This window comes from Desmodus rotundus, chromosome 5, assembly GCF_022682495.2.
Source record: "Desmodus rotundus isolate HL8 chromosome 5, HLdesRot8A.1, whole genome shotgun sequence".
Lineage (NCBI taxonomy): Eukaryota > Metazoa > Chordata > Mammalia > Chiroptera > Phyllostomidae > Desmodus > Desmodus rotundus.
Window position 1 is genome coordinate 132,219,433 of NC_071391.1, and position 25,967 is coordinate 132,245,399.

The 25,967-nt window shown below is 37.2% G+C and overlaps 2 protein-coding genes across 5 annotated transcripts in view; both read right to left on the reverse strand.

Annotated features, from left to right (window-relative positions):
• The window catches only part of PPP4R3B (protein phosphatase 4 regulatory subunit 3B), a 51,691-nt gene extending 43,020 nt beyond the window's left edge, over positions 1 to 8,671 (reverse strand). The window contains exons 1-3 of one of the 3 annotated variants that reach the window (XM_045189421.2): positions 8,574 to 8,671; positions 8,027 to 8,337; positions 6,690 to 6,745 (exon numbers count right to left, since the gene is read on the reverse strand). In XM_045189421.2, coding sequence (XP_045045356.2) covers positions 6,690 to 6,745; positions 8,027 to 8,168 — 198 coding nt within the window. In that variant the 5' untranslated portion in view covers positions 8,169 to 8,337; positions 8,574 to 8,671. Of the gene's footprint in view, positions 1 to 6,689; positions 6,746 to 8,026; positions 8,419 to 8,573 lie in introns of those variants that run through there. The other 2 variants (XM_024552774.3, XM_024552775.4) reach the window with 2 other exon arrangements.
• Positions 8,672 to 14,848: 6,177 nt separating this feature from the next.
• PNPT1 (polyribonucleotide nucleotidyltransferase 1) overlaps positions 14,849 to 25,967 on the reverse strand; it is a 45,755-nt gene continuing 34,636 nt past the window's right edge. For both annotated transcript variants that reach the window (XM_045189424.2, XM_024552776.3), the window contains exons 20-28: positions 25,545 to 25,616; positions 25,393 to 25,456; positions 24,898 to 24,981; positions 24,495 to 24,578; positions 23,512 to 23,618; positions 23,373 to 23,428; positions 22,264 to 22,342; positions 17,498 to 17,545; positions 14,849 to 15,117 (exon numbers count right to left, since the gene is read on the reverse strand). In XM_045189424.2, the coding sequence (XP_045045359.2) occupies positions 14,959 to 15,117; positions 17,498 to 17,545; positions 22,264 to 22,342; positions 23,373 to 23,428; positions 23,512 to 23,618; positions 24,495 to 24,578; positions 24,898 to 24,981; positions 25,393 to 25,456; positions 25,545 to 25,616 (753 nt within the window). In that variant the 3' untranslated portion in view covers positions 14,849 to 14,958. The remainder of the gene's footprint in view (positions 15,118 to 17,497; positions 17,546 to 22,263; positions 22,343 to 23,372; positions 23,429 to 23,511; positions 23,619 to 24,494; positions 24,579 to 24,897; positions 24,982 to 25,392; positions 25,457 to 25,544; positions 25,617 to 25,967) is intronic.

The following is a 25,967-nucleotide window of genomic DNA, read 5'->3' on the forward strand; positions in this document are numbered from 1 at the left end:
TGTTATCTCTAGTTGATTAACAGAGGACAGGGAAGTGGTATCAAGAGTAGACAGCTTCCAGCTCTATGTATCTACTCCAAATGGGTAACAAATCCCATCCTTCCTTCTCCCCATTTTCCATACCCTATTGTTTCAGTTGAAAAATATACTGGGAAGAAGCACTCCTTAGAATTGCTCAATCCAAGGGTTAGCATAAAAGCTCCTACATGAGCTCAGAGTTGGCACGAGAATATGTGTAACAGAATGAAAACTGTCAAAGGGCAGCATTTTCTATATATCCAAAAAGTCTACATGCAACCCAGCTCAGTTTTTCATAGTAAGGTCTCTTTTCTACCACTGTGCTTTGTGATGTATTTTTTTGCTCATTTGTGTGGTACGTATATCTTTGGGATGTTATTAATGCCACTGTTTAAACCAGGAGAAGCTGTGAGGTTTTCCCCCCCCTCAACTAACTAAAACATTTGATCACCACTATGTCCCCATGGAAATCAGATTTAAAATGAGCCTGCAGGGAGAACAGAAAAGCAGTTACATTTGGTCTGGCCCTTTAGAAAAATAAGAAAGGTTATGATGTCCAAACTCAGGATGGGAGTAATATATGAGCTAGAGAAGCTTGACAATTTAATCTTTACCAAGTCAGGTTTCCACAATGTGTTATAGTATTATTTTAAGAAAATTTTTTTTCAATCTTATGTATTAAATATACATTATTGAGCCTATACTGTTTAAATCAGAGGTTCTTAATCCAGAGTCTAAAAGATGTCTTAAAATTATTATCATCTCTTTTGGGTAAAGGGTCTCTAGTTTTTAATATGATATTCACAAAGATATGTGACACTTTTAAAAGGATCTAGCAAACCAGTGGATTGTCGGTTTTAGTTTACTTCTCCAGTACTGATCCACTTCCTTAACATAGATAAATCCAGAGTCGTGAAATATCTGAGACATCACAGTTTGCCAGACCAGCCTTAGCTCTGCCCCTTATTGACTCTGACAAAATTCTGTAAAGATGGAGCTGAAGTTTTCCAAAAAGACTGTTTTTAGAAAAAGGAAAATAGAAATATCAACAGGTTTACTGAATTTACAGGGGCAAAATCAACTTAAAAGTCTGAAAATGAGTTTAGCCAATAATGCAGCATACAACTCTCTAGTAGTTCCTAATAGTTAACCTAGTTCTTCTGAGATGACTTTTAATTTATAGTACGGTAAAACACATAGTCCAAGATAGACATGACGACTACTTATAAACAGTAATAATATCTTCTCCAAATCTGTGACATATTTGGATATGAGTGGAAAATCCTCAACTAGAATTAGGACCTGAGTACAACTCAAAGCTTTCCTGTCCACTATTTCTGTGACTTTCATCAAAGTATTTCACCTCTTTGATCTTTTTCTTATTGAAAGAGAGGAAAATGCTGCCTACACTGGGATTATTATAAAATTATGAATATAGTTCTCTGATTGAGCTTATGTGTCAGGTACTGTGCTAAACTATTTTTCATACATTAATTCACAACCATTCCACAAGGCAGGATCTTGATTTAAAAGATGAGATTCAGAGAAAATTTGCTCAAAATCACATATGTATATAGAAATAATAAAATGCAACCCATGTTCCTACTAATTGCCATACTATAAATCTGAGTAAATTCTTTAAAAAACCCACAAAGTTTCTTCCCAAGCTTCTCCCCTATGGCATTTTATTTATCAAGGCATCTCCCTAGAAACCCTAAGATGGACCTGTCTCCCATCTGATTCCCAAAGATTCCTCCTTGGTCCCATTCCAAACCACCACCCAGAACACACTTCTGTCACCTCACCCATCTTTCGAAGCTAATCATTCATGTCCTCTACCCTTGTACCTGATCTATAGTTCAAAGTGCAGGATGAACTCTACTCATTACAAAGTCATGTTGTCATTTTAATGCAGCATTCAAAACTGCAGAAATCTCATTCATCCATGTATACTCATCAGTCCATTCCCCACAATGACTCTCAGGCTAAACCCCAACATTCTCAGTTTTATTGGATTTTTTTTTTTTGCCAATTGAGAGATACAATAAATACTTGATTATTTTCATTTGTACCTTCATCTCAGTGGACATTCTTCTAACCAAAACCTAGAATATTCTCCATCTCTCTCTTGCAGGATATGGAACAACCATTAGCTAACTGATGAGCTGTCCTTCCCTTACCAAAATTCTGATTCTTATCTTCGTTGGCTTGAGGACAGCACATTTTCCTGTTTCTGTAGTTTTAACAATTGCTTAAATCTTCCTTTTAACGGAATGTCCTGTCAATTATATCTTCAATATATATTTCAAATCCATCCCTTTCTTTCCATCTCCACTTTCATCACTACTAACCCCATCCAACATTATCTCTTGCTTGGACCATGCTGTGATCTCTCTATTAGTATCCCACCCCAGTTATTGGCGCTCTTCAATTCTACAGATTGATGTTACTATTTTGGATCATGTCACCCCTCTACAGAAAACATTTCAGAAACTTTCAAATGTACTTAAAAAAAAATCCAAAGATAGTGACCAACCCACGAGCTGATTCACTCAAGCAGTTATCATCAGATGAGTGACTTACTGTGGATAATTCAACAAGGCTCAATCCTAAACTGTTTTTTTCTCAATTTATATCTACTCTCTCAGAGGAGGTCTCCTCTTACAGCTGTATTATTTAGTGATTCTCAAATTAACTCTCCTACAACAAACTCTTACTGTATTTTTAGTCCCAGATGTTCATAATAAGACCTTTTCACTTACGTTATAAAATCACTTCAAAGCCTAAATGGAAAAAAAAGAACAAAGACAAGGCATAGAACAGTATATATAGTGTGCTACCATTTATGCCAATAAAAGAAATATCCGTGACTGAGTGTAAATTTGTTTACATATGCATAAAACCACTAGGAAGATATACAAGAAACTGGTAACACTGGTAGCTTCTAGCAAGGAAAACTGTATGGAGTTCATGGTCAGTGAGAGACTTCACCAAATACTGTCTGAATTTTTAACAATGTGAATGTATTACCCATTTAACGTAAATCTCTAACCAAGTAATTAATGTAAACCTGCTTTCTTCTCAACTTCCCAGTTTCTGGAGAGAACCATCATTTTCCTGGCCCCAAGATTCAAAAACACTACCAGTGACCTTTGATTCCTTCTTTTTCATTCACCAAATCTTCCAGTACTTTCTTGAAAATACACTGGAGCTCTGTTCCTTCTTTCCATTACTACACCGAAACAGACTTTCATTTTCCTGTATCAGAATTATTGCAAAAGGAATTACTACCTAACGCTCTTGTTTCCCTCTGCACTAATTCATTATTCATGACTTTGCCATACTCGCTTCCTAAAAGAGCGTATCACTTTCATCACGTTAGGTTCCTACCGAAGAACCTACAATGGCTCCCTTTTGTTTAGCAAATCAAGCCCTCAAATAAGAAACCTAGGCTGCATATAGGCTTAATACTATTTATATCTGGTATACTATTTCCTTCCCTATCACAGCACACACCACCAAGGAGAGTGAAGTTTTTCTTAATGATTCTGGCTGATATCAATCTCTCCCTTCTCTAATTTTCTACTGCTCAAGTCTGTGGAATGTAAGTTGGTTTTTACAGTATTTTGTGTTGTATTTATAGCATTTTGTCATACAGCACATACCTGCTGTAGCCTTGGTCATGAAATGTAACCTGCGTCTTAGTTGCCTTATCTGTGAAATTCTTTCATGGCCTTTTAATGAAGATTCAGTTAAAACATTTTATTTTGAGCTTTTATTATCATTCCGTAACTGTTTCACCTGTTATGTCTTGCTTACTAATGAAACCAAGGACGAGAACTTTATTATACTTCCTAAACCCAGTAACACAAATTGTTACATATAAAAAAAACACATCCAAGTGACTCTTTCAAGATTAGTGGGGCTGTCTAAATGACTAAAGTTTTGGCAAACATACCAGGAACTTTTTTATATTCCACCGTAGTCATTCTCTTCCCTTTCCCATGTGTATATCGGCTCCTTCCAATTAACTACTATAGTATTGCCCACAGTATGCAAGAAAGTGGTATAGATCATAATAATCTACTGATATTGAGTATCTGACTTTCAACTCAACTATTTCTATTTTGAACACACAATTCACTGCTTAGCTCATTGTAGAATGTAATGTTAAAAAAATAATGTTAAATACTACTCTCTGAACTTAATGTATTTTAGTATAGTAAAATAGACTATGAATGTCTCATCCATTCACTTGTTTATTAAAAGCACACTAATGATCAATGTATTTCATATAAATTTTGGAAACGAAAAATTTTATAGACTAATTTATTGAGCAACTTAAATGACATTCTAAAAAAAGTAATTCTAATAAACATAGAAACATAGCAATGTGTTTGGAAACCTCAATTTGTGTAACTTGGTAAAAAGTGAAACTGTGTAGATTTTGGTGAAAATATAAAAAATCGTATCTATTATAAAGAAACTGTTTATCATAACCCCTAAATCGCTCTCTGATTTGTTAGAAAAGTGTACTCAATTTAAATAAGAAATAAAGTAAAACAAGTGCCCCCATTTACACTGGTTTGTAATTCTTACATACAAGCCTTTCCGTATTATTTTTATTACCAAAGTTTTCTTAAAACTTGTTATTTAATAAAAGTACTTCAATTAGGAAAAAATGTCAAAAAAGAGCCCAACAGTACATTATTTGAATGTGATTATAGTTATTGAAAACATTTTCCTAACAGAATAACATTTTTTTGGAATTGTTTTCCTCCAATACTTCAATATGCTAGCAGAGTAACATTACACACAAAACTATGCACCAAAGTTTAAAAAAAAAACCGTTGTGTGTTTTTAGACTAATGTTGGTAGACTATTTTATACACAAACCTCTGCCATAATGTGATCTTTCCAATAGTAATAATAGCAAAAGGATCTTGTACACAATTTGAGAAGAATCCATATTACTAATTTGTAGGGAATCACACTTAATATCACAGTTCCTGAGAATTGTATATTCATGCAGACAGGAAAAAAAGAATCACAAAGTATTAGTATTTCTTCCCCACAAGCAACCAAACAAAAAAATCGTAAGTGGCTATCTGGCAAAATTCAGTGCAAAGAGAGAGTCTGGCTAACTTACAAATTACGTTTACTTAAATGTCTATGGTATGGGAAACATCTTCAGGTGTTCAAAACAGGACACATGTTTAATTTGATTCTCCATCAGAAAGGACACACAATACTTACTAAGAAGAGGAAAAATCTATTAACTGAATATTGAAAATTAAAATATTTCAAAGAACTGATTAAGAATATACTGCATACACAAAACAATTGTTTAACAGTAAGACTTTTACTAATAATTGTGCAACAGACATAGTTTTATCCCTCCAACAGGAAGTATTTGATTCTGGATATTCAAAATTTCATTGGCCTTGAAGAAAGTAGGCATTGATAATGTAAATGTAATCTTAACATAATTTATCTTTTCCTTCAAAAATCTGTGCCATATTCACTTTACACACTGCACACACACACAAATCTGGAAATAATCCAAACGTCTAACAGGAATATATCATACATCAGAATACTGTACAGTGCTTTTTTTTTTTTTTAACTAGATCTACATTGTTAACATGAACAAATCTCCAAAATAATGTTGAGTGAAAAATAAAAGTTGCAGAATACATGTAAGACTACGAGGTCAATAGTATAAAGTTTAAAAACACACAAAAGACTACATATTATTTATGGATACATACATATGCAGAAAAGGTTTAAAAGCATGTACAGAAATAATACACATCAACTTCAGAATAGTGGTTACCTATAGGGAAGATAGAGAATGAATAGAATGAGATGGGTACAAAGGGGGCTTTAACTCTACCCACAATGTTTAAAATTACAAAAAGATTCGAAACAAATATGGTATGTTAACATTGTTCAATCTGGGTGTTACACAGATACTCATTATATTATTCTCTGTACTTTTCAATTTTGCAATCTTTCATAATAAAAATGAAAACATTCACAGTATAAAGAATACGTTGATTCACTGCTGCCATTCCCAAATTAAATCATTTTGTATGCTAAAACACAAGTTTTCTTTTCCCAAATAGGACAACAAATATTAACAGAGAACAATACATATTTGACAATGTACACTTTTGTAAAGTATCACTGATTATTATATTAAAAATATACAATTAAAGATCATTTAAGTGTTTATACTTTAAAGCGACCTTTGCTTCAGTCAAAAGATCTAATTTCACACCACAAACAGGCTTTCCTTGCTTTAAAGAGTACTCCTTTGAATTTTCTTGTATGCCATTTCCTTTAAATGTGGCTCAGAATCAAAGACCTTTAGTGTACAGGGTATACAGCAGAGACCTGGCTCTGCTATAGGTTAAATAAGACTAATGAATACATCGTACTCTAATAAAAACTAACAGTGGCTTAATTCAAAGATAAATTATTACCAGTACATAAACATTCACTTTTCAGTCTGCAACTTTTAATCTGCGAGGGAAATATATATATGGTCTGTAAGTTTGTTTACCAAACATGATTTTCTTGTCAGGAAAGCTTTCCCATCTTTGTCAGATTAATACTTCCTTGATCACAGATGAAGTCTTTCAAATTAAAGATAAACAACTACTTGCCTGTTGTTTCTGATATGCAGTGTTTGGGTTTATCTTTGATTCCAAGAGTAGTGATCCTGAAAGATAAAAAGTAGTATTTATAAGTTTCAATATATAAAGCCCTGAATAAAAAATCACAGTTCACATAAAAAAAATAACAGAAAAGTATTTCCTGTTCTTTTTACTCAGCTAGACACCTGAACTAATCAAATATACTCTAATTCACATTTAATTTAGGACATATCAACTTATCCCCAGAAACCCTTAAAGGAAAAAAAAAAATTCCATCTAAGACAAATATTCAGACCAAGAATATAAAGAGGCTTGATGACTATTAAAGTTTTATTGAAATGAAATTTTAAGGTCTAAATGACCACTTGAAGCCAAACTCTTTTGAACAGTTATTTTATTGCATTTCAAGTTTAACAAATAAAACATATTACAAAGCACCACAACAGGAATCTAAGCACACAAATTACAGAATTGCATTTATCCTTTTCTCCTTAAGAACAAAAGGAAGGACACTGCACGTAAAAATAAACGTCCAAGACTGCTTGAAATAAAAGAGAAAGTACAAGAGTACAAAATGCGTCAAGAATAAATCTAAGACAGTTCTTTTTCCATTATCCGTACATAGTTTCAGATTACAGTAAGAACGGTGTTTTAGTTACGGCTCTACATTTCAAGATTTAAAAATACTTCACATACGACTGGTACAATAAATCAACGAGTACAAGTTAACTATCTGCTTCGGTGCCCTAACTTGTCGAGGCTGCAAAGAATCCACAGCACCCCCACAAAGGCAGGCTGGAGGCGTACCAGACGAAGACGTGTGTGCTTGTGCGTGCATGTATTGTGGCAACAGCCCGTAGTAACCCCAGGCTTTAGAAGGTGCTCTTTGGTTTTCCCCGGCACCTGTCGACTGTGGCAACTGGGGCTCGTTGGTAAAATCGAGTTAAAAAAAAAAAAAAAAAAGACTCAGAAAGAGAAGTTTCACTAAAGCTTTCACACCAGACACAAAATTGATAAAATAGGAAGGGGAGGGAGGGTCGGCTCCCTACCTGGTCTCAGGAGCTTCCTCCCTTCTTTTTTCACACTCTCTCCTCTTCAAAAGAAAAGAGACTGGAGAGGAAGGGGTCAAGTCCTTAACAGAACTAGGAGGCGGGGGAACCGTCGGCGTCTGACTGAGGGTGAATGCGGACAAAGCACAGTTTGTTTTGGCCGTACGGAAAGTGCAGAACAAAACCCATGCGTTGTACCGAGAGGTGGTAGTAACCGCGCCCCGCCTGCGGCCTAGCCCCAGGGCTGCGCCCGCCCTGGGGGTCCTGTGCCCGGTCCTACCGCTTCGATCACCTTACCGTCGGACTCTGCCCGAACCAGCAGCGACATCCCCTTGAGCTCCTCCACGTAAGTGGAAGAGACGTGCCCGGTGCCTCGGTCGTCCCATTGCCGGTCCTCATTCAGAGTATAGACCTTCACCCGCCGCCGTGTATCCGACATCGTGGCTGCTGTCCCCGCCGTCCCGGCCGCCGCCTCCACGTTCCCCTTGTCCGAGCCTCTCACTCTCGGGAGATGCTAGCGGCAGCGGCGGCAGCTCCGGCTCGGCCCAAGTTCACCATGGCTCCCACGGTTCAGCCGCGAGAAGGGGCAACGGGAGCCACCAAGACCTCTACGACCAGAGTTCCGGTTACCTCTCACTTCACCCCTCCACACACCCACCCTCCCCTTCCTTTGCTTCCCCCCCAGAGCTCGCTCGCTCTCCCGCCGCCGCCACCGCCGCCGTAACTACTACACGTCCGCCATCTTGTAACCCGACTCTCTCTGCCTTTCTCTTCCTTCTCCAGCAGGTTTGCACGGGCTGTCCTAGCAGGGGCTACGGCGGCCGACAAGGCCAGCTCACGTTACCTAAGCTTCTGCTCGCGCTTTCCGGGCCGGCGGTACTCAGCGTTCTCGCGACGCGAGGTGCTGAACTGCGATGGGAGGGTCTAAGAGCGAGTTCTTCCGCTCTCGGCCACGCCTGCTAGCGCGGGATCTCGGCCAGGTGGGTAGTTCTCGCGATTTCACGTCCCTGCTGGAGACGCGAGACTTTTCTAGGTAGGCCGCGAGCAGCGAGTCGTGAATCTCCTTTCGTCAGGTTGTGGGTTGCGCGCGTCGTGTGACGGGTCTTGGGACCCTTCCCGAGGAAAAGCCAAGCAAAGCTGGGAGGGGCGCACCCTTGGACTGGACTAAACTTGAGCAAAATGGAAGATGTGCTCGCATTACACAGTGGAAGCTCACTTTGTCAGCTTATAGGAGAAAAATAGTCTAAACCTCTTTTTGTGAAGACGTGGGAACTTTGAGTCTTTTAAGGCGACCCGGAGACCACGAGAACTTGTTTGGGAGTCTTACAGTGAGCGTGCTGACAATTTCCCATTTCCCGCCGAGGTAGTTGGCCATTGAAAAGCATACTTTAAGCTTCACGAAAATACAGTGACCTTATTGGGGTTGTTATCTCGGAAAATAAGTATTAAGGTAAGTTTAGGGAACTGGTGGGGAACTACCTCTTTAACACATCCGAGAGTGTTGTTTTGATATTTTTGAGTTTCACTTGCGGACGTTTCTTGCGTTATCTGTCGGGAGGTCTTTTGCAATTAATCAGCGGAGGAGGAATTCTCTGGGCACAGATGTTGTCAGACATTGCCATGGATACAAGTCATGCACTGGGCAGTCGTTTATTTTAATCCCCCTTCGTTCTTGGTAAGATTCTTTTATTCATTCTTCCAGAGGGTTCCAGCTTGTTCAGCCGCCAGTTCTTTACAACCCATTGGCTTGAAAGGTGAAAAACTGGCGAGATGCACGTGTTGACCGGCAGGGCATGTTGGGAATTGTAGTCATTACTTAATGGTCCTGTCAAAACGTGCTTTTGTTTTGACCAGCTCTAAGGTTTGGATACCCCGCAGCGGTACGCTAAAACGAGAGCAGACACCCGAGTAAAACAAAAACAATAACAATTCTAATTTCAAATCTAGAAATAAAGGATTTTTTTTTAATTTAAAGAGGACCTCAGAAATTGTATTTGAATTAAGAAGTTATGCTTATCGATAGAGCCCATTAATTGCTATGATTGATGTGGAAAAAGTGCATTTTGGGTCTAGAGAAAATGACATTTCTGTCTTGGGTCAGAAAAAGCTTCATACAGATAATTTTGAGCCTGATGTTAGAGGATCCCTGAATATCAGTTTGGCTTGCAAAGGTGTTCAAGGCTAAGGGGACAGGGAAAACTAAGTGATAATTGTTTGTCCCAAAGGTATCCCAAATAGTGAAATCTTGATTATCCAGGCTTACTCTCCAGCCGTCTTGATCAAGCACCCCCAAAAATCTAATCCCAGATGTAATCCTCTGGCTGCTGTTACTACATGCTAGTTTATTATTTGAATTGCTTAAATGTGTAGTCTATTTCCTTCCTTATTAGGCCAATTAAATCTCAGGCAGATTATGCTGAGATTTAATCCTGTTAAAAAATTTCGCCTTCGTTTTATCTGTACTCAGGTTGGTTTCTGTCTCTTGATACCAAGACATATTCTCTTCCATTTTCACCCTAGCCTCAACTTTTATGAGTCTGGAATTTTGTATAAGCCTGTTTAACTCTCACATGGTCTCGGTGTCTACCTTCTGGCAAGTAACCAAGCATATTCCCTCCCGATTAAATGCTTTAAAAATAGCACTGTGTACTGTCCATCTCGTTTTATATTTTTAAATAAAATTTGCTTTCTACTTCTGGTGAAGAACAGGCACATGATTAAGGAGTAAAAGACTGTGTGAAATAGGTATGTGAAATGAAAGGTTGTTCTATATTCTAAACTTAAAATAAGAAGTGCAAATTACGTTGTTAGTCCCTGTATCTGGAATTCTCTTTCCCAAATAGCTGCACATCTTCCTCTACTTCATTCTGGTCTTAGCTCAGATGTTACATACTCAGGCCATTCTGGACTATTTTACCTAAAATTGTATCTTTTATTTATCACTCTATCCCCTTATCCATTTTTTTTTAAACTTTTTAAAACAGATTTTTAAAATTTATTTTTAGAGAGGGGAAGGGAAGGAGAAAGAGAGGAAGAGAAACATCAATGTGTTGTTGGTTGCCCTTCATGTGCTCCCCATTGGGAACCTGGCTTGCAACCCAGGCATGCGCCCTAGACTGGGAATCGAACTGGCGACCCTTTGGTTTGTAGGCCGGCACTCAATCCATTGAGCCACACCAGCTAGAGCCCAGTTTTTCTTAAAAAATAAATAAACCTATCAGAAATGGGAGCAACTATGGAAAAAGTCCTTCTGCAAGGGGATGGGACATGGAGGGGGCATGGGGAATGTTACCACTTCCTAGGAGGTATGAACCACATATGCAAGCCCTGAGGGCCCAGGGAGTCTACAGAGCCCAAACCCATCCCATGTTTCAAAGCTTCAGGCATTCCAAACCAAGCCCTTAACTGCATAGCAGACTCCTTTAGGTTGAGCATTCATATATCTTCAGAGTTCTGTAACTGTCAAATCCCATTTCTGTTCTCACACTGCAGGAAATATGGGCCTCTCTGTGAAGCTCCTGTAACTACTTGATATTTTACAATATATACTTCCTTACAGTCAGTTTCCACTCACTTGTAATGTGAGCATTGGAACTTAGGTTTTGTTTACTGATGCGTCTCCTGCACACATTGTAGTGCCTGCACATGTAAGTGTTGAAGAAATGAATGCTGCAATTGACTGAACTAAGAAAGATGATAACATTCATACTATTATTTTAGATCCAGAAATTCAAGATAATCTATAAGAGAAGGAAAAATGATTGTATAAAAACTGTAATTTATGGACAGGGTGGTGCCAATAACGAAGAATCTGAAGAAAAACATCTTGTAAGTACCAGTATTGCACTAACTACCAAAAATGGACATTGCATTTGAGTCATTATAAATTAGTTTTTAGAATGTAATAGCCCTCACAGAAAAACTTTATTAGAAGATAGGGAAAACTACCAAGATTCGAATGAAGACAAAAAGAAAAGTTCAGCCATTAGTGTAGGCTCTTGGTTTAAGTGGAAATAGGATACTTTTGGTGGTCTGTGATTAATGAGCTAAACAATATTGTGACTTTGTGATGCTGTCGGTCCCTAGAGTTTAAGAACTAGCTTCAGACTTAAGGTCAAGATGGAGGCATAGGTAAACACACTATGCCTCCATGCACAACTTTAACAAAAACTACAAGTAGACTACAAAACAAATATCATCCAGAATTGTCAGAAAATTGAGCTGTATGGAAGTTCGACAACAAAAGATTAAGCCACATTATTCTAGATGGGTGGAGGGGCAAAGACCCAGAGATGCATGGAGAGGCCTGGAGACGCGGAACAAGCAGTCCCACATTCACATGTGGTGGATAAAAATGGGGGATACCACAGGAGTGAGGGGTCCCAGCCCCAGACCAGACCACTCAGCCCAGCATTCTAGCACCAGGAAGGTAAGTCCACATAAATTCTGGTTGTAAAAACCAGTGGGGGTTGGGGAAGCACAAGAAGCTGCAGTATTCTCGAGAGACTCCTCTTGAAGGGCCTGCAGTGGACTTAGAACTCATGTAGACCACCTCCCTGGGATTCAGCACTAGGGAACCAGCTGGAAGGGCACCAGTGGCTTATGGGGGAAAGTGAAGTGACTGGCAACAGGGTGAGTGTTGGGAGACAGTTTCTTCTCCGGCAAAATCCCAGAGGCTAAGCAGTGGCATTTCCGGGTCTCTGAGCCCTTCCCCACACAGACCCACAGAGTGATGACACAGGTTGCCCCACCCTGCATTACCTAAGGCTCTGCCCCAGACAGCTAACAGGCTTGCTTTTCTACAATAGGCCATGCTACTAAGATGGGAAGTCAAAGCAGCTCTACTTAATACTCAGAAACAAACACAGGGAGGCTGCCAAAATTAGGAGACAAAGAAACATGGCCCAAATGAGAGAACAGAACAGAATTCCAGAGAAAGAACTAAACAGAATGGAGATAAGCAACCTATCAAATGCAAAGTTCGAAACACTGGTTATCAGGATGCTCTAGGAACTGAGAGGGTACTCTCAACAGCATAAAGACCCAGGCAGGAATGAAAGTTACAGTAAGTAAAAGAAAAATCTACAGGGAACCAAGAGTGGAGGGTATGACACTAATAATCAAATCAGTAATTTGGAATACAAGGGAGAAGAAAGCATGCAATCAGAACATCAAGAAAAAAAATTCAAAAAATGATAGGCTAAGTAGCCTCTGGAACATCTTTAAGTTTATGAACATCTGAATCACAGGGGCGGGAGAAGAGGAAGTGCAGGAGATTGAAAACTTATTTGAAAAAATAATGAAAGAAAGCTTACCTAATTTGGTGAAGGAGATAGACATGCAAGACCAGGTAGCACAAGATGGACCTAAAGAGGATCACACCAATGCATCATAATTAAAATGCCAAAGGTTAAAGATAAAGAATCTTAAAAGCAGCAAGAGAAAAGGAGAGAGTTACCTACAAAGGAGTTGCCATAAGACTGTTGGCTGACTCCTCAGAAGAAACTTTGCAGGCTAGAAGGGACTGGTAAGAAGTATTCAAGGTGATGAAAAGCAAGGACCTACAACTTAGATTACTCTAGCCAACAAAGGTATCATTTAGAATGGAAGGGTAGATAAAGTGCTTCCCAGACAAGGTAAAGCTAGAGTAGTTCATCATCACCAAGCCATTATTACATGAAATGTTAAAGGGACTTAAGGAAATGATCAAAACTATGAACGTTAAAATGGTGAATTCACAAAAAAACAAACTAAGCAAACCAGAACTGGAACAGAGCCACAGATACACAGATCATTTGTAGGGTTATCAGTTGGGAGGGGGAAGAAGTACGGTGGGGGAAGAAAGAGTATGGGGGGAAAAGGTACAGGGATTAAGAAGCACAAATTGGTAGGTACAAAATAGACGGGGATGTTAAAAACAGGAAATGGAGTAGCCAAAGAACTTATATACATGGCCCATGGACATGAACTAAGTGGGGGGGGAATGCTGGAGGGAGTGGGAGTACTGTGTGGAGGGGGCAAAGAGGGAAAAATTGGGGCAAATGTAGTAGCATAATCAATGAGATATTAAAAAAAATAGCTTCATTTTCCCAGTTGGGAGTCGCTCTGAAAAATAGGAAAATTACATAAATTATAATTTTGAAATTCTATCATTACGGATGATGTCTTAGAAGGAAAAGAGAAAATTATAAAAAAATCAAATGTACACAGCATGTAGTTTAATCTTTCATTTCTGTTAGTCTTCGATATTTCAGAAAGTATATAAACATGCAGTTTTACATACTACAAATGTATAATCAGTGTTTACTGACTTAAATACATTTTGAAAAATCTTTGGCTGTTACATTTTTTGTATTTTACAAAGTAGTTAGCCCTGAGTCCTGAATTTGCAAATATTATACCAGATTTATAAGAGTATTTACATTATGACTTCTATGAGCCATTTACTTTGTGGAATTATAATGTGATATATTAAATGATGGGAGTGAAAAGCTGTTACTAATATCAACAGCTTCTATATATGACTTTCAAGCATTAACTGAAAATCATGATTCCTTCACCTCTTATAAGATCAAAATATGACCCTAGTCTATTTGATGAGTCAATGCTTTTTATATATTTCCTAAATATTTTCTAAATTTGAAAAACATACTACCTCATTCTAGTTAGGATCCCATCTATATTATAGTATTAACTCCACTAAGTTTATCGTTTTGTGACCGATTTGAAAGGCAGAATATCATTAAAAACATCGAAGAAGCTCCCTCAACTCCTTGCTATCAACTCCTTGCTATCTGGTAACTGGATTAAAGAAATAGGCACTGGCTTTGAATATGACAAGTTCCAGTTTGTGACATATTTGTAGGCATGTAAAACTGGGCAAAGATGTGAGCCATAGATGACCAAGAGTGAACATGTGGGAAGAGATACATTACAGTACTATATGTGATCTATTATTTCTGAGTTTTCAGACATTTCAGAATTATCAGAAATAAAAGGTAGTAATATTTTCTAAGATTTATTAATGGTTTACTTTTAATAATAAATACTTGATTTGTAATGTAAATAAGGGAATATAGGTAACTTGAAAAAATGGCACATGTACAATGAGCATTTTAATATAAATCATAATGTATTTATAGTTACACATAAGTCTATACATTAGAAGATACTACTGAAATTTTGTTCTACAGATTATCACTCTAGAGTTAATTCTCCTTAAAAAAATATCACGGGGAAGAATTAGATGATGACTGTGAAACAGATTCTCCCATTACAATACTGCTTCTGTCACTTAGAGTTTTGACAACAGTTGTAGCTGGAGACTGCAGCACTTTGCGAGAAAGCCTCATTCTTCCATCTGCTGGATCACGTCCAAAGTATTTCACCTGTGTTAAAGAAACAAATTTAAAGTTACTGCACATTGACTGACATCCAAATTAAAAGACATTTAAATTTATATGTTACAAAGAGAAGCACTGATTAATGTTTTTACTTGTACTGAAAGCATACCTCCGTACTAAGTGAGGGTGTTTGCTAATATATAGGGTGTGGCAGAAGTAACACCCTTTTTAAAGTAGTATAGCATAGAATAAATGGTCGTGTTGTCTTAGTAACCTTAGTAATTTTTGTGTTCCAGGTTCCCCAAAGTAAAATTGCCCATCGACTGACAAGGGAACAGTGGGTGAGAGCAGTGAAGCTGTACTATCACAACCAGTGCAATGGAGCAGCAACCACTCGTTTGTTAGGTGAAGAATTTGATGTATGACTTGTACAGAGTGGTAACATCACAAGTCTGATGAGAAAGTTTGAGGCAGCCGGCATTGTGCATAATGCCAAAAGATCAGGAAGACGAGTTTCAGCGACGACGGAAGAAAAGGCTGCCAAATTACAGGCATCGTTGTTACAAAGACTCAAAATTCCAGGAAGCATTTGTCGGGGAACTCAGTGACAGAAGTGTCTGAAGGTTGCTGGACAAAATGCAACCATGCATACCACATCTGCCACACTCCTTACATGATGGAGATTCAGACAGAAGGGTAGAATTTTGAAAGACTTTTGGCCAAATTAACATGAGTACGAGGATTTTCCAAGACATGGTGGTTGGATGAGACTACATTCAAATTGAATGGTCATAGCAGTAGCATAATTGTGTGCATTGGAACAATGTAAATCCACACATTATTTTAGAGAAACACAAACTTACCAGGGGTAATAGTGTGGGTGGCAGTATCAGTCACAGGTATAATTGGGCCAGTGTTCTTTGATGGTACTGTTAACCAGAATAATAACCCACATGTCCTAAAGACATAATTGTGGCCTAGAGCTGAACATGACTTCCAGCAGGACAGTGCACCACATCATGTGTTGAGTGTCAGAGAATGGCTGGGCATGCATTTTGAAGGGAGATGGATAGGGCCACGAGAGCCACTGGAGGAGCCAGCTCAGTCCCTAGACCTAAATCTGCCTGATTTCTTTTTGTGGGGTGTCCTCAAAGATCTTGTGTACAAGACTGAACCCCGCAACACTGATGAACTGAAAGACAGAATTTGGGACAAATTCGCTGACATCACTATCAAATTACGTTGTAAGGCTTGCTTAGTGTGGTTGGTAGGGTACGTGAATGTCTTGCATGAGCTAGAAAGCAATTTGAACATCTCACCTAAAATGTCAGGGTGTGCTTGAGTATGATAGTGTTATGTTACAGAATTACATGCTTATGATTTTGTAATAGAAGATTTGGTATAGATTACCAGTTCATAAAAAAGGGCCGTTATTTGTGCTGGACCCTGTATATAATTTGCTTAAGAAATGATTATAAAAAAGGAAAAGAGATATGGGCATTATTTGCCTAATTATAATTGTCTGTTAGACTCATCTGTGCTTTCTTATTCTCTCCAGGGCTGGTCCCTATACCAGAACAACAGAGAAAGTCTTAGAGAATAATTCTAGACCAGGGCTTTCTGAGCCTAATTGTGCTACAAACTATACAGGATTATACTTAGGTCACTCAGACTACTGCTGAAAGTACTATCACACTGGAGGTTATTTGGCCTGACCTTAGACAACAAGAGGGGGAAATGTGGCAGTTTTTAAATCCCTCATGATGTTAAACAAAACAAAACAAAAACAAACACTCTCATACAGAGATACTATGTTTTAGCTCTCATCTTTCCCTAGAGGCTACCTGAATAATGAGGTTATAGACTGGGAATAAATCAGAAGTCATAGTTACTCAGATCATAGATAGGTATGAGGCATAATTGCAACAGAATGTAATATGGCCAAAAAACACCCATGCCAGCATAAGTTCTTTTACCTACTGTTAAACACTATAAAAGGTCAATTTTGTTATCAATTCTAGAACTGAACCACAAGGCTTTTATCAGACTCAAAAACTTTTAGCCCCAAGCAGAGTAAAAGCAATTAGAGTCTCAACTCCTTAAATATGACATTTAAGACCTTCAACACAGTTACATTTATCAGGGTTCTCATGTCTTGTCTCTGAATCACTGACTCTGCATAGCCATCACTGACCTGCTCATGTATTTTTAAAAGCTCTAAGGGGGATTGTTATTCTAACTAAACTGGGAAATCCTTGAGAGGAAGAATTGTCTTAAATCCTTAATGTTTAAGCAACTCTAAGGTTAAAGAAGCAGCACAACATAAAAATAATACAAATCACAAATGCTGATTGGATTGATTCAGCTTTTTGAAATAATTGAAAATTCAAGTATAATTTACAACTCTAAGGTTGAATATAAGTACCTGAATATTTTGGCCAACTTCTAATCCTAGGGCAGTGGGATGTTGAATCTGAAAGAGAACATGTTGAATCTATTAGTTATGCATAATAACTTCCTATCTATGGTAGTATACATTTTTTCCCAAGTGGAAAATAGCTTTATTGGCTTTTCTGATTATAAAATCGTAATGATAAAGACTTAATACAGAAGTATTCAGATGATAGTAAAAATCATCTAAAACCCTCCCACTTATAAACTATTATTAACACTCCAATGAGTATCTTTTTAAATGTCTCCCTATTTAGTGTGTGTGTACTGCATTTGTAAAAATGGAGCTTCCTAAGCTTGTTTTGCTCAGTATGTTGAACAAATTTTATATTAATAAATGAAAAATTACAGTTGAGTATTCAAGTGATACAATTGATACAACTAACCCCCTATATACAGTCACTTAATTTGTTTTAAATTCCAGTGTTGCAAATGTTAATAATTGGTAACTATAGGTGAAGGGTATATGGGTGTTTAATATATTTTTCAAAAGAAAACGTTGAGAAGATAAATTGCAGTGTTGACACTGATTATGTATTCATCTACTCTAATTGTCCTCTGAGAACAAAGACCTACGTGAAACTCCTAGGTCCAAAGGTACTTGCACACATTTCGCAAATGCCTTCCAAAGTCTGTCCCAATTTACATTCCTATCAACAGTATGTGAAAATGTCCATTTCTTATCCACTTTCTCATCCACACAAGCAATTTTCAACTATTGGAAAACTGAAAAATTGCTGTAGATACTGGATATGTTGGTTGGGATATTAATCCGGCTTCTGGTCAAAATGGAGGCATAGGCAAACACAGCTTACCTCCTTGCACAACAACATCAAAATTTAAACTATAGAACTACCATCACTCAGAACTGTCTGAATTCAAGTTGAATGGAAGTCTACTATGGAACTAAAGAAACCACATCCATCCAGGTAAGAGGTGTGGAGACATGGAACGGGCTGGTCCCATACCCACCTGTGGTGGATAAAAATTCAGGAGGGATGTCATGGGAGCAAGGAGTGTCATTCCCACAGTAGGCCCCCCAGCCCAGGGTTCCAGTGCTAGGAAGATATGTCCCCATAACTTCTGGCTGTTAACCGGCAGGGTTTGAGTTGGTAAAGGAACTACTGGAATCCCAAGCAGTTCCTCTTAATGGGCCTGCACACAAACTTACTCAGACTCTTCCTCTGAGCTGCAGCACTGGGGTAGCAGCCTGAAAGGCACCAGTGGCTTACAGGGAGGAACTGAAGCATCTGGCATTCGGGCAAGATCTGGGGGAAAGCTTTCTCCCAGACAGACAGGTGGGCAGAGGCCACTGTTCCTTTTCTGAGCCTTCCCTGCAAAGAGCTACAGAACCAGCAGGCGGGGATCATATATGAGGCTCTACATGGTTGGCTCCACCATGATGAATCCCTGATGTTCTGCCACACCAAATTCTGTGCCCACTCATGCCGTTAACTGTGGCACTTCCATATGAATGGCTGGTCCGGGCTCTGGCTTCACATTTTACTAAATGCTCTCAAACAAGCAACAGCTAGTCAGTGAGCCCATAGCTCCTATACCTCTCGCTAAGCAGTCCCAGGCCTACACAAATAGCAGACATCTGCAAATAACTTGGTAGCACATGCTGGGTGGCCCCAGGCAAAACAGGTGGTGGCTGACTCTGGCCTACACCACCTGGGAAACCCCAGACCTCATGCACCCAGTGGACAGCTACAGACCATGTCAGAACACCACGACCCTGCCCTTGCACAGCTGATCCTCCACAGAGGCCGGAGGTTGGTGGTCAGTGGTCACAGCCAGTTCTTGCAACTGACTGGCCTGGGTAAATCCTCCCATTGAACTGCCAACAGCATTCAAAGCTCAACTACAAGAAGAGGGTGTACTCAGCCCACATGAAGGTCGAACTTTGGTGAAAGGGGAGGCTACGCCACAGGACCCTACAGGACACCTACTACATTAGGCCATACTACCAAGATATAGAGTCACAGCAGCTCTATCTAATATATAGAAACAAACACAGGGAGGCTGCCAAAATGAGAAGACAAACAAACATGGCCCAAATGAAAGAAAAAAACCACAAAATTCCAGAAAGAGAACTAAACAAAATGGAGACAAGTGAGCTACTAGATGCCAAGTTCAAAAACTGGTTATAAGGATGCTCAAGGAACTTAGTGAGGACCCAGCAGCATAAAAAGATCAAGTCAGAAATGAAGGATACACTGATGGAAATAACAATTTACAGGGAATCAACAGTAGAGTGAATGAAGCCGAGAATCAAATGAATGATATGGAACAGAAGGAAACAAAAAACAACGTTATCAGAACAAGAAGAAAAAAGAATTCTAAAAAGCAAGGATAGTGTAAGGAGCCTCTGGGACAACTATAAGCATATCAAGAGTCACACCCTAGGGGTACCAGAAGGAGAAGAAAAAGGGCAAGAAATTGGAAATCTACTTGAAAAAATACTGAAAGAAACCTAACCTATTTTGGTGAAGGAAATAGACATGCAAGTCCAGGAAGCACAGAGAGTCCCAAACAAGATGGATGGAAACAGGTTCACACAAAGAAAGACACATCATAATTAAAATGCAAAAGGCCCTGGCTGGTGTGGCTCAGTGGGCTGAGTGCTAACCTGTGAACCAAAAAGTTGCCAGTTCGATTCCCAGTCAGGGCACATGCCTTGGGTGCGGGCCAGGTCCCCAGTTTGGGGCGAGTGAGAGGCAACCAATCACACAGTGATGTTTCTCTCCTCTTCTTTCTCCCTCCCTCACCATCTCTTTGAAAATAAATAAAATCTAAAATGCCAAAGTTCAAAGATGAAGAGATAATTTTTTAAAAGTTTTTATTTACTTATTTTTGGAGTGAGGGAAAGGGAAGGAGAAAGAGAGGAGAGAAACATCGATCAGTTACCTCTCACATGCCCCCAACTGGGGTCCTGGCCCACAACCCAGGCATGTTCCCCAACTAGGAATTGAACTGGCAACCTTTTGGTTCACAGGTTGGCACTCAATCCACTGAGCCTGCAAGAGAGAATCTTAAAAACAGAAAGAGAAAAATAGTTAATTTCCTAAAGATGAGTCCCCATGAGACTGTCAACTGATTGCTCCAAAGAAACTTTGCTGGCTAGAAGGGACTGGCAAGAAATATTCAAAGTCATTAGTGGCAGGGACCTATTGCTCTACCCAGCAAAGGTATCATTTAGAATCGAAGGGCAGATAAAGGGCTTCCTAGTCAAGAAAAAACTAAAGGAGTTTATCATCATCAAACCATTAGTATATGAAATATTAAAGGGACTCATTTAAGAAAAAAGATCAAAACTATGAACAATAAAATAGCAAAAACCATACCTAACAACAATTGAATCAAAAAACAAACTAAGCAAACAAGATAAACAGACACAAAAACATGGATGTGGAAAGCTTTCTGATGGTTGCCACATGGTTGGGGGGTTTAGGGGGCTGGGTGAATAGGTTAGGGGATTAAGAAATACAATTTGTAGTCACAGAATAGCTATGGGGATATAAAATACAGTATAAGAAATGGAGTAGCTAAAGAACTTATGCATACCTTTATAAAAATAAAGGTATGGGGACAGCCTGAGGGAGTGGGAGGTGCTGGGTGGCGGGGATCAAGGGACAACTTGGGGGCAACAGTTGACAACTGTAACAGCATAATCAATAAAATATAATTAAAAAAAGAATATGCTGGTTGGCTTTAAAAAAATGATGTCCATGTTTTTTGCTCATTTTCCTATTGAGACTCATGTTTCTTCCTGATCTACATAAACCCTTTGTAAATATGAAACTCTTCATATGTTACAAGCACTCTGTCTTTAAGTTGTTGCTTGTCTTTCAAACTTACTGTAATTTTGACATATAGTTAAAAAAATTATGAGGTCTAATTTTACCAATTTATTTACATTTTTGGATTTGCTGTGCTGAGAAATAGTTTACCAGTTCCAAGATTATTAAAATATTCTAGTCCTCCCTCAACAGTCATCCATGACCCAATTTTCTTTTTCTTCTTTCATCACTTATTTATTTATTTACATTTAGCCTCTTGATCTAGATGGGATTTTAGTTTAAAAAGAGTAGAGAATCTGCTTTATGATAACCACCTGTATCAATACAATTTATTGAATAATCAATTATTCTTCCTTGCCTGAAAATACAAGGCTTATGTTTAGCATGTATTATAGTCCCATGTACATAACTTAGTTTATTTCTTGTCTTTTTCCCTGTTTCATGGATTGTCTATTTCTGGGCCAGTAACACACTATTTTATTCTCTATAGCTTTATATTTTAATATATGGTAAAAGAGACACTCTTATTATTCCTCTGCCTCCATAGTTTTCTTAAATATTTTCATGTTATGCCTGTGAATTGTACCAAAGATTAAATTGAAAAACACCTAAGAATTATCTTGCCACATAATTGGTTGGTCACGAAAACTGGGTAAACAGGGATTTAACTATTTCAAGTAACTGGCATGTGTTAACTCTAGATGTTATTCCACCAAAAAACATTCAAGGGTGTTTCTATTTCATCATGGAAAGAGAAGCAAATTATCTGTGGTAAACAATGTAAAACCTTTCTCAGCAGCATCTTTATCATTTTTGGTTTTCTATATTAGGTGAGTAGTAGATAAAGTGTACAGTTTTCATCAACCTAGGAAATTTTACTATGATTATTTTAAGGCAGTTTTAAAAAACAAATGCCTTAAAAAAAATTTTTTTTTACCTTTCGTTGATCAAGCTGAGAGTTATGAAGTAGTACTGGAGTCATATTTGGATATAGTTTAACCATTACTCCAATGTCTCTATAAAAAGGAAATAGGCCTGGTTAAAACATTAAATATCTATGTATCTACTTACTGATAATCAAACTGTGATTACGTTTATATGAGAGAACAAAATGAAAATACAAAAAAAATCCCACCAGTACATGATTTTTTTTCTTTCCTTTTTCTCCAGTTTTATTGAGCTATAATTGACATGTAACATTGTATAAGTTTAAGGTGTACAACATAATGAATCGGTACCTGTTTTTATAACTATAAAAAGTTATGATTATCTAAAAGGGATACTTACTTTTTTCAATTTAAAATACACTGTATATTTAAATATTTGTGTATCAGAGGACAGAGAAAAGATAATAGAAAATGTGCAGTGAAAAGTTTTTAGAATATATATTCTTTTGCTATACTTCTCTTCATAGTATTTCCAAAAAAATTTGAAATGACATTAAATATTTTAAGAATTACCAACCTATTAAATTAGTGGTCTAAGAAAGGGGGTTAGATAAACTGAGATACTTATTTACAAATTTCTCTTTATTTTCTGTAGTCTAAAATAAGCTATTCCATTTTTTTAGTTATCACTTGTGACATTAAATCATCCCCTTGCCTTTTAATATTCACTTCAAGTTTCTTTGAATATTCATGCTATACTTGTTAATTTCTCTTTTTAATCCAATTCTTTAATCTGGTAAAACAAAATGCACTACATAGGCATTAAATACAGAAAGAAAGAAAAACGAATTATCGTTAAGTCCATTTTGGGTTTGTGAACTGTTTACTCGGAAAATTAAAAAGGTGGGAAATCTGGTTGAACAATTCAGATAGAAGAATCTATTAATATAATTATAATCACAGAACCAAGTTACTGAAATCTACAAACTGGTGTAGAAAATAAAATTATACCTTGAAATAATTAATGATTACATGGTAACTGATGTATAATCTAAACATAATTTCCAAGTAAATAAAACAAACATCTATGAAGTTAGCGTGGCTTCAATATACATCCTATTAAAAAAATTTGCACACCATATATACTACTTGATATTACCTGATTTCAGTTATTGTGGCCGTATATATTGCTCCAAATTCTAATTGCTGCTCTTGCTGTAAGTGCAAAATAAGCCATAAGATTCATTAAGAAAACAACAAAAAGTAGAAAAGACAACTGTTATAAGATCTATACTTACATCATCTTTGCAGATTTCAGTAATGAAGTCTTTTGCTTCATGCATAGCACCAGGTGTTGGTGCAAATACAGAAAATGTTTCTTCATCTACCTGACTAATGGTTACACCTTTTAAAAAGATAATTTTACAAAAGTTAATTTGGTCATTGCAGTGGAGACTATTCTTAAAAGTAGATATGAGCAGAGGAGAGCGACCTAGAAGTAGCTGGGCAGGGTTGTGCTATGTTTAATCAATGCTTTAGGAATGAAGGGATTTATTCACCAACAGATACAACTGCACCCCTGTTATGTACCCAACATTGTGCCAGCCAATGTCCCAACCTCTTTCTTGCAGCCCATCATTTGGTGGAATAACAACACATTTAAGTTCTACATTTGAAGGGTTTAGTGTTGCTCTTTTAATTGAGTAGAAACTATATTAGAACCCTTTCCTTACCTGTCTTCTTTCTCCCTCTTATCCATTAGAGTGGTAAACAGGTGGATGAGGGATGAAATCACATCAGTTTCTCCATCTTAACTGACTAATGTAATTCTGCCTCTATCTCTCAATTACCTCAAAGCTGGTAAGTACTAGGTAACCCAAAAACTACTTCCAGGAAAAAAAAAAAAATTAAAGCATACTATTCCTACACATACTCTTTAAATAAAAGAGTAAATAAAACTATGTGAAAATGGCAGAAGTAACTGTAAGAGAAAATGAAATCTCCTCTAAAGTGAAAAACTAAACATTTTTCTAAATGTTCAGTTTTAAATTGTTGCAAAAAAACCTGAGGAACTCTAGGTCATACTTGAATATAGTTAAGGATGATCATTTGCTAATGTATTAATAGGCATACAGAAAACTTACAGTAAAGACAATTCTGTTATATCCTTCTCTTGTCTTTCATTTACAAAACATGTATTTTTGGAGCAACACAATAGAAATGAAATGGCAAACTTACACGGCCTCGCATTAAATAAACCCCAACTTCATACAACACTTACCTGTTTCAGCCTGAAGTTTTTTTAAATTATATCCACCTGGTCCAACAAATTTTGCTCGTTTTGATAATGGAACCTGAATAGTTTCTGAAATGTAGTACAGACAAAAATATAAATAACTCAAGTACATTTATGAATCTGAAACATGTCCTGGCCACTTTTGTTTTCTGTTTGGCCTAGACACATGTAAAAATATTTCAGTATGAAACAGAAAAACAATTTGTGTTTCTTGACTAAAATTACTGTAAGTTCTAATGTCAAAAATATTCCCCCAAATTTGAAGTACTTAATAAAAATATTTAAAATAGTTTTGTGTATGGAGTTAAAAAATAATGAAAAATAGTAATATACTTTTAGTATTAATGTTTACCTTATCATGAAATCAATAGTAATCTTAATGTATTACCTACAACAGGTCCATTTTCTTTTCTAGATGCCCGAGGTTTTGAAATAATTTTGTTCATAATCTGTAGTATCTCCTTCTTTGCCACTGGGAGAGATTAAAAACATAATAAAGATAATAACTACATTAAATAAATAGCATCAGATATAGCAGCACTATTCTTAGTTTTTATGGCAGAAAATTCAAACTATTTAGCTTAATAATCAAAGCTCTTCACACTCTAGTTGCTTTGACAATTCTACTCTTATTTCCTTTTCTATAAATCCTGTCTTAAGAGAGTTACTTAATTTGTAAAAAATGAATGTTCACTGGTCTCCCACTTTGGTGGTTAGTCATGTACCTAATACTTCTTGATCTAGGGTGTTGCATGAAATTTCATTTTCTAAAGCAATATTTTATAATAAGCCTATTTTTGGTAATAAGCCTACTAAGAATTATAGTTCTACCAACAAACTAGACAACGGTGAAAGGAGAATGAGGCGCACTGTCTTGGCTTACCTGAGGCTTGCTGAATGGCCTCCATTACAATTTTTAATGGTATTCCAGGTAATTTAATATCAGCCTAATAAGAAAAAGCCAAAAAATTCTATAAATGTTTCATGACATTATTAAATAATATAAAAATGAAACAGAATGAGTTTAAAAAATACCTGTAATGCGGTTATTCCCTTATTAGTGCCGGCTATTTTGAAATCCATGTCACCATTGTAATCTTCAATTCCCTTAAGGAATTTAAGAAATTATAATACAGTTTAAACAAAAAAAAATTACTCATCATCATTGTAAAAGAATTTTAAAATATAGCTTTAGAAGTAAACTGTGTCCTCTAAGATAACACACATATTTTCTACATTAACTGCTGCCAATTTGCGGCTTTTTAAGTTAGAAATATTTCATCAGAAAATTCACCATTTTTAGATTATGTTTCCCCGCTAAATGCGTAAGGATTACTTTACAATCATCCTAAAGTGAGATATATTATGGATACTTATACTGTGATAAATATTTTTAACTCACATCCTATCAAATCCAAGGAGTATATGCAGAGGAGGAAAGTAAGAACAAGAGCCTCT